This window comes from Aythya fuligula, chromosome 4 (assembly GCF_009819795.1).
Source record: "Aythya fuligula isolate bAytFul2 chromosome 4, bAytFul2.pri, whole genome shotgun sequence".
NCBI classification, from domain to species: Eukaryota; Metazoa; Chordata; class Aves; order Anseriformes; family Anatidae; genus Aythya; species Aythya fuligula.
Window position 1 is genome coordinate 27805647 of NC_045562.1, and position 9096 is coordinate 27814742.

Below are 9096 nucleotides of genomic sequence, written 5' to 3' on the forward strand. Positions count from 1 at the left end.
GTAAGTTGCAGAGACAAAAGCACTTTAATGTGGAGCTCTAAATGAATCAAGGCTGAGATGTCTGAACCTGATTTGTATATTACTTCCCCTCTTTCTTGAGGGCAGGGAGGCTATCAATAGGATATAAAGAGTTCTAAGAAAAGCTGAGAAACCAGTAAGCCTGATGTCTGCATGCCACTGAAGTGAATGAGAACTTGAGAAAGAATCAGGGGACACAGGTCAGCATACCTTACAGAAAAGGGAAATCCTGCTTTACAAAAAGCCATTACCTTCTATAAGGTAAATTAAGCTCAGGGAGTGGCAGTGATAATATGCTTGGATTTCTAAAAGAAACACTGGGGGGAAGGTAAGGACAAGAATAATGTTTGAAGGAAAAGAGTGAAATAAACTAGTGACTAATAAAATGATGGATGAAAATACAGACAGCTCTCTAAATTTTCCTATACATTTAGGATGACAAGTGAGCAACTGTTTTAAATTGTGCAATGACTTTGAGATCCTGATAGTTTGTTTTTATTCTTTTAAGATGCTGTGGAGCAGATCATCTTGAGAGCCATCGCACAGCACACACAGGAATATAGGACAATGAAGTGATCAAAAACCTCCATGGGCTCATGAAGGACAGGTCCTGCCCAACTAGCTTCGTCTGCTGTGACAAGATGACCTACTTAGTGGATAAGGGAGAAACTGTAGATGTTGTCTACTTGGATTTTGGTTAAGTGTTTGACACAGTCTCTTGACACCATCTCCCATGGCATTCTCCTGGAGAAGCTGGCTGCTAGACAAGGGTATGGTTGGGTGGGCTGTGAGAGTCCTAGTGAGTGGAATTCAATCCAGTTAGTGGCTGGTCACCCGTAGTGTTCCTCAGGGCTCAGTATTGGGCCCAGTTCTGTTTAGCATTTTTCTTTATCATTGATCTGGACGAGGGGATTGGTGTCCTCTGCAAGCAGCCTGAGGATGCACTCAAGTTGGTGGGATTGGTGGTCGGCCTGAGGGTAGGAAGGCTCTTGGGGAGGGATTGGGGTAGGCTGGGCTGATGGGCTGCATCCACTTGTTTGACATTCAGTAAGGTAGGTGCCAGGTCCTGGCTGGAAAGCTGCCAGCAAAACGGGACCAGCAGAAAGGGGCTGGTCAACAGCCAGATGAATGTGAACCCACAGTGTGGCCAAGGCCCAGTGGTAACCTGGCCTGTATCAAAAGTATTATGGTCAGCAGGATGAGGGAAGTGATTGTTCCTCTGTACTTGGCTCTAGTGCAGCAGCTGAGGGGATGGGGGCTGCAGTGAGGAGGACATCAGTCACTTGTCAGTAGGACAGCAGGGATGTGGTGGAGTCACCATCTCAGGAGGGGTGTGGAGGTGGCACTGGCGGACGTGGTTTATTGATGGGACCTGGCAGGTCAGGGTGGTGCTGGGTGACCCTGAGGACCCTTCGCCACCCCATGGCAGCTAAGCCCCTGTCTGCAGCCAGAGACTGAGGGGCACCTCCTGCCCTGGTGCCAGGGCTGCCACGGGGCACACCGGGTGTTATAGGCACTGCTAGGCTGCAGCGCCTGCGGGTGGCCAGGGGCCTGCTGGATACTGAGGTGGCAAATGCCAGCTCACTGCTGCACTGGGGCACAGGTGGTTATCCCCATGGCTTTGCAGGAAAGCCACCTGTAGGTTTGGGAGGCTTGAGAAGTATTTCCTACTGCCCAGCATAAGGTTCAGGGCTGCCCCAAAATGGTCACATCATGGGAGTTTTAAAAATCTCTGAATGGGATGCTGGTGTGGGCTAAGTACCTTGTATACGTCAAAGAGACGTGGCGAGGATCTCTTGTGAATGCGTCGTATGCAAGGTAAAGGCTCTCAGCGTTTGTGTTTTCTCAGTAGCTCATTGTGGAAATTACTCTGGGCAAACACCTCCCTGTATCTCACCTCACAAAGGAAATCACTGACTCCAAAAAACTTCGGAATTTTCATCTTTTAAGGCTCTGTTCAAATATACAGCAAGCAGGCTTACCCTATGGAAAGTCACTGTTTATCAAAAAAAAGGAAAGTGGTGTCAAGGCACAAAGGCATGTGGGTAGACAACGATCTGACCTTGAGATGGCTTGAGACATAAAAAAGCATCATCAGCACTGGAATTTGTTAGGCTTTTAGGCATCATTACTAACTAAAGACAGGCTGCGATCTTTGTGCTGCTGGAGTTGTTTCCCACTTTGCATAAATATTTTGCTAGCTGATGGCTAGCAAGAAAGATAAAGGCCATCTACAGCAGTAAGAGATCAGTATGCTAATTGCAGTTGTCTGATGGTATTCAGACACTTGGAACTTACTTACCATGCTAATGCTTCTCCCGATTGACATTGATACAAATCTTGCGTGACCCTTAACAAAATATGGCTTTGTGTGTCCAGATATGGAGGTATTTATAGCATATGTATGTGGCGTAAGGGAAATATTTCCAGTCTTTATTCTTCTATAATTTCCTTTTTTCCATTCTGGAAAGGGAAGAGGTGAATTGTTTATTATCCTTTGGGAACACACTAATCTGCTGTTTCTCACAACAGGCTTACATTTACCTCCATTTCCTGTTGACCTGCTGTTACATCATTTTACTTTTTATGGTAAAATAGCCAATATAATGTAAAGATTTAATGAAATTGAGTTTCAAATAAAATTCTAATTTTTCCCATGTAACTGCAAAACAAGGAATTAGTTCCAAGTTTCAGAAACTCGCATTTGGCTTTGTGAGTTTGAGGGCAAAACATAACTTCTGATCAGGTCTTTTGATCGTTAGATTACATCCATGTGAACCTCAGTTCTGACTTTCAACAGTGATTTGCACTCAAATTTCTTTTAAACATACACCCACACATGCACGCAGAGAATCCAATCAGTTCAGCTGTTGTAGCACCGTGTCTACATACTGCATGTTTATACATCTAATCACCCTGTTATGCAAAGCTGTTTTTACCAGATTAAGCTTATGTTGCACAAATCAAATGCAAAAATTTCAACAAAGTCAAGGGCAAATCCAACTCAGCTGAAAACGAGGTCCTGTGAAGCCCTGCTCCCACCGAGGTTAATGACAACACAATAATGTGCAACACAATAATGTGGCAGCACCACTTGCCACTTAATTCTACTGTGCAAGACATGTAGCACTTGGAAATTTATTTATAGTTTCTGACCTGTAAAGGAAGAAATCACTGCTACGCTTTAGACTAATTCTGGACTCTCTTTTTGTCCTGAAATAAGGTCCTTTACTTTAATTAGTGAGGTTTCAAGACCCAGCACTTTGAACTAATTAAAAATCTTGCTTATTTTAGACATAGAGACAATGCAGTCTGGATTCTACTGTAATCTCATGGTATTGTGTCACGTCATTACATTAAACAATAGTTATTTTAAATTAAGTTGTTTTTATATGGCTTTTATCAGAATTCAGTACTTCTAGAAAGATAGAAAATGTGAGAAAAATGCTTACACGAATAAGTACTATTTATCAGAAATTGAGTAAGAAAAGGTTTTTACACACTGATCCCATATGAATTTACAGTGAAACTAGACAAACTTTCAATTTTCTTTAAAAGCATCACCTTTGACATCTTAAGAATGTTGTAGTTTATTTAAAATGATACATCATTATTTGAAGTGCATATTTTTTTACAAAATATACAATTAATTATCTGGTTTATAAACATATCTATCAAATATCACCATCAATGTCTGTTTCAAAGAAAATGTTATCAGGATGTCTAAAAAGAACAGGCATTTAAGATAATTTTGTAGGGACTGACATCGAGCTTCTTAGGATACTTTGTTACTTGTTTTATTTATTTTTATATTTGTAAAGGTACATGCATATATAACCCTCTGATAGATACTTTTTTATGACTTCATCAAAGTTAATTGAATGATTATCCTTATATAAAAAATCCAGTGCCACACTATATCCATATACTCATTTTTAAGACATAACTGTTAAATAGTTACTTTCGAGATTTCTTGCTTTTCCATAGTCTTTGCCTTTATTTCTAACCAGAGATAGCCGTGGATACAAATGAATGCTAAGTTAAACAGCTAATTTTGATTTTCCAAAACTCCAGAAGAGGGTGATTATAAACTTTTTTTTTTTAAATATAAGAGAAATTTGAAACTCTGTCATGTTTTGCACGTTTGAATCTGATTATGGTTTCAAATTCTTAGAGATGAAGAGTTACATGTGGACACTCGTAAAGTTTCAGCTACCTGATTTTCAAGATTGCTGGAACTTTCACTTATTAGAAATTGTTTTATGAGACAGAACTCTAATACTGAATTTAAATCATTACACTGCTCATTTTCACTCATCTTTATAACAATTCCCTCTATTTACAAAACTTTTGACATTTAAAGACACAAAAAAATCTGGGTATGACTTTGTTTTGCTTTATATGTAGTTTGCAATTTCTGATTATATTAAAAGTTGTCGAGTTTATCTTTAAAAACAAAAAGAAAAATAAAAGCTAAGTGTATTCTTGACCTTCCTTACTGAAAAGAACAGCCTGTTTTTCTGCTTTAAGTTCTCATTCATTGTAGTGTTATGTTCCAAGTGTTCCATTCATTTTAATTACAGGAATAACGTACTACAGAACACTGGGGTTGACCAGACAAAGGTTTCTTTTCAATGGTCTATTTTTATGCTCTATTTATAAAACTGTCATGGGTATTTTAGGAAAACTACTACAAAGCATATAGATCTACATTAACTGAATTTTCAAATCTGTTTTAGCTCTCTGGTCTGACGGACCAGTTTAAGAAAACAAATGATAGGCTTTGCAGTAACAGCTCATTAGACAGAAGGATGGGCTTGACCTTAAGGCCTGACATGGGAGATTTGAGTTATCAGTTTTGCAATAGGTTTTGCATGACCCCTGGCTAATCTCTTATCTCAGTGTGCCTCAATTCTCTACCTACAGAATGAGGGATAATACCCCCTTTACTTTCTAACTCTTCACTGGGGTATCGCTTGCTATACGTGAAGCTGGTAGGACCAGAAGCATGGTGCTGACTTTGATACTATTACAGTAGCACATACTACATTACTATTACGACAAATCCATAAAGATGAAAATGTAGGTGTTAAAACATATATATATTTATCATTAATATATGAAATTATTAACTGAAAATGGACTTTCACAGTTCTTTGCTTAAGTCTTGATATCACACTAAATATTGCCTTGCATGCACAGTCAACAGCATGTCTGAATTCTCTCAGTCTTAACAGCACAGACCATGAAGAACCCCCCTTGGACAAAGCCTTCTCAACATCATGGGAAATCCATTTCAGGTATCAGATGTTTGATTTGGTCTTTAACTTCCACGGATCATTATGAGATTCAAAGAATTTGTATGAAATGTTTCAACCAGGTAGATTCCATGTACATCTTCCCATCACCATTTCTCCCTCCCCCCACTTCTGTGATGTGAGTCATGGGTCTTTGTTCCAGGTCTTGCAGAATGTGGCATACAGGACTGTTGAAAATGTTCATTTCAGATGGACTGCCTCAAAACAGGATTGTTGTGGCTGTATCAGGTCAGCTGTTGTTGAGTTGTACTTACAACTAACTTCTCTAATCAGTTTAGTTGTTGCAGCTTCCACCTTCAAAACACTGAAAAGCCCATTATGAAATTACTGGGGAAAAAAAAAAAAAGAAAGAGAAAGAAATAGCTATTTATGAGAGATTTAGTAATCCAATATCTTATTCGAAATACAATATATTATTTATGAAATACATAGCTGAAATCTGAGGAAATTCCTCTTAACTGGGAAACTTAAGCCAAAAGATTTTATTTTTTTTCCATCTGTTTGTCCTAATTTTTCTGTATGTAAATGATGAATAATCAAGTTCAATGGCTTCATCACTTCAAATGTTGTGATAAAGAGAGGCTGCTACGTTCATCCCAGTTTCCAACTACCTGTTGAAATTCAGGATTAAGGGTCCATCCTGTTTGCATCTGCAAATAGCTTTATCCATATGTACAACTCCATTGAGATCAATAAGATTACTTGAGTGAGTCGAGTTACCCAGGCATGTAAATATTTGCTGAATTAGGACTAAAACTGGAAGGGAATGTAAACGTAGATGGTAAATCCTACTTAAGATAAAGGAGCTGAGCACCCACAATGCTGACTGGAGTTAACAGAGTTAGTTCAGGTGCCTGTCACCCCCTACTCCCCAGTCAAGCTTTAGGGATTTTTAAACAATTTTATAAAACAGAATTCTCTTTAACTAAATGCCTACAAAGTATATTATGTATTAATAACTACACTGTTCTGCTTCATCTTTGACTTTTGTTACAAGCAATCAGCTCCCTACGTAAAAGAAGACAACTATGAAAATAGCTTTTAGATTGATATTCTCTTGGGAAAACAAATCCAGTGTAAATGCATATGTATCATGCAACTAATGCGGTCTCAAACAAAGTGCATTATATAACGTTTCAGAGAACATTAGAAAAAGTGTAAGTGTTCTCCAGGCAGACAATCCCCAAACTACTGACAGTTGAACTGCAAGAAGGGAGGTTAAATTACTCTTTTTAGAAACTGAAGCAAGCCATTCAGAAGTCATTCAAGAAATCCCTGAACCTAAATTCCACTGTCCCTGTCATTCAGCTCATTTAGTTTCTGCATGCCAAGTGAATTGATCTGATTATCCGTCTTTTTAGATTTATATTTAAATTGATGAGGGAATCTCATTTAATCTGCCTCTTGTTGAAATTAACAAGTGATGAGAGAGGGCATTCAGTAGTAAAGCATCCTCCTTGCACATCCCTCTCTACTTGTAGTTCTGCCATTGAGTCTGCAGCAAGACTGAGTGAGATTAAACCTAAGATAAGGTAAACTTTCCTGGGTCTCTGAAATTTGTCAGTTTAACATCCCATATGTACTTTCCATGTGTTTATAGGACAACACTATACAGTGCAATGGTATCTTTATGAATGGTTTATGAATGGGGAGGGCTACAGCCTCTTTAAGCGAGGCAGTTTCTGCATTGACAGAGATTCTTGGTGTTAGCATTGTTAAAAGTTTGACTTTGGTCTTCTTTTCACTGTTAACTGCTTAGTAAATCGAAACATCTTGGCTCCACAGAGCACAGGTTGTGCCATCATTTATGATGCTCTCGAGCCTGGGGCTACATTATTTTGATATAGAAGGAGTTTAGAAGATGCAAAACTATTGACTGCATGTTTTATTCATCCTTAAATTGCAAGAGCGCCTCGGTTTCCTTTTGATGCCTTGCCTATTTGCATATGCTACCTGTGTGCTTCTACAGGCACTTACTATTTGAATGTATATGCCCTCATCAGCTATAAAGCATTAATGTTTTGCACTTGTATAGCCTTTCAACCGAGGATCTCAAAGCCTTTCACTGACGAGAATTACAGTCCCCTTTGAAGTGGGTAAGTGCCACTACCTTCATGTTACTGACAGCACTCACTGGCTAGAAAGCCCAGCCGCCTCCTGCTCCAGCCAGGGCTCTGCGCCTCCCTGGGGGCCGTTACGCCTCAGTTTACCTCACAGGCGCCAGTGCTCGCCCTGCGCCTCCCTCCGGCTCGCCCTGTGCCTCCCTGAGGGCTGTTTTGCCTCAGTTTACCTCACAGACCCGTGCTTGGTGCTGGGCGCAGGGCTTGTGAGGCCACGTCCCTGGCAGGGTTGGGCTCCCGCCAGCGGCTCTGGGCGAAGCGCACGTACCCCGCGCCTCGCCAAAGCCCTATTTTCGGCACAAATCCCTCGAGCCCGGGGACCAGACGAAACCAAGCCTGTGGTTTGGTTAGTATAAACGCGCCCTAAAGCGTCTGGAAACGTAGGTGCAATTAGCAAACGCGCTTACTCTGCCGAGCGCTGGCCGCAACCCACACGGCTTTTCCACAGAAGTGCCGCGCGGGGGCCGGTGCCTGCGCCCGGCCGTGCTAGCGACCACACACGCCTTACCTTGCCCGGGCTCGGCCGGGGGGCTCAGGGGAAGGGCACCCGGGAGTGCAGCGGCATGCAGCGCCGGTGGGAGCAGCCGTGCCGGTGGAGCTTCCTGCGCAGGGCCAGGTTGGCTGCGGGAGAAGGAGGCAGAGAGAGTCAGGGAGTCCCCGGTTGCAAAAGGGGCGCCCCGTCCCGTCCCGTCCCCCCGGCCGGGACCCGCTCCCTCGCAGCCCCCTTATCGCCCCGGCTGCTTTCGGGGTGCCGGGCTCCGGGAGCGGGTTAGCGGCACCTGCCTCCCCGGCCGGCCGGCAGAAGGACGTGGGGGGACCGAGGGGAAGAGGAGCGAGAAGGCGCGCCGAGGGGCTGCTTACCTGGCCTCTGGCCGGCGGCGGGCAGGAGGCTGGCCAGCAGCAGGACGACGAGGCACAGCAGCTTCTGGAGCCTCATCCCCGCGGCCCCTGGTACCGAGGGGTGCCGGGCAGCAGAGGGCAGGGAGAGCAGCGCCCTGGGTCCGGCCGTCTCACATAGCGCGGGGCAGCCCGCTCCCCAGCCGGGTTAATGGCCACACGGGACGGCCGGTGCCTCCCTCTGCCTTGCCTTGCCTCCCTCCTCTTCTTTTTTTTCCTTTTTTTTTTTTTTTTTTTTTTTTTTTTTCCCTGTCACTCCCCCTTATTTTCCATAAGCAAACAATGCGGGGATGAAAAGCCCGTGTAAACAGCAGCTCCCGTCAATGCGTTCGGGGCAAGGAGCCTCCCGAACAATGCGCCCGCTCCCCTTTAAATTCAACCCAGCCACGGAAAAAAAAAAAATAAAAAAAATATGCAAAACGAGACCCGCTCTGCCCTCCCCCATTTGCAACTGTTTAAACTTCGCATTGCCCATGCTGGCCCCACATGCAGAAAGCCCCGGTGGGGGCAGGAAGCGGCCCCCGGGGCCCCCCGACCCTGACGGGCGTCCCCGGCTTGGGCAGGGCCGGGCTGAGCCCCGCCGCCCTCAAGTAGCTGCGAAGCGGCGCCTATTCTGGGTGGAATTGCTCGCAGTTAAGGCTAATGGGGGCCCTTTGTGCCAGCAAGCGTTTCTAAAGGCTCAGAATATTCTGGAATTAATTTGTGAGCTTGGGGGGGTCGGTGTTTTTTTTTTGTTTTTCACA

The 9096-nt window shown here is 43.5% G+C and overlaps 1 protein-coding gene across 1 annotated transcript; it reads right to left on the reverse strand.

Moving 5' to 3' along the window:
• Positions 1 to 3518: 3518 nt before the first annotated feature.
• On the reverse strand, positions 3519 to 8731 carry APELA (apelin receptor early endogenous ligand). The gene is made up of 3 exons (XM_032187232.1): positions 8318 to 8731; positions 7965 to 8077; positions 3519 to 5663 (listed from the first exon to the last, which is right to left on the reverse strand). Exons 1-2 carry the CDS (start codon positions 8391 to 8393, stop codon positions 7989 to 7991), a joined length of 165 nt encoding a protein of 54 aa, XP_032043123.1. The 5' UTR covers positions 8394 to 8731; the 3' UTR covers positions 3519 to 5663; positions 7965 to 7988.
• Positions 8732 to 9096: the final 365 nt, after the last annotated feature.

Bases quoted from the DNA above. Each gene is read 5' to 3' on its own strand.
- APELA (XM_032187232.1), bottom strand. From the start codon at position 8,393: ATGAGGCTCCAGAAGCTGCTGTGCCTCGTCGTCCTGCTGCTGGCCAGC. The intron at 8,078-8,317 runs GTAAGCAGCCCC...CTTCTCCCGCAG, and splicing joins CGCCGCCGGCCAGAGGCCAG to CCAACCTGGCCCTGCGCAGG.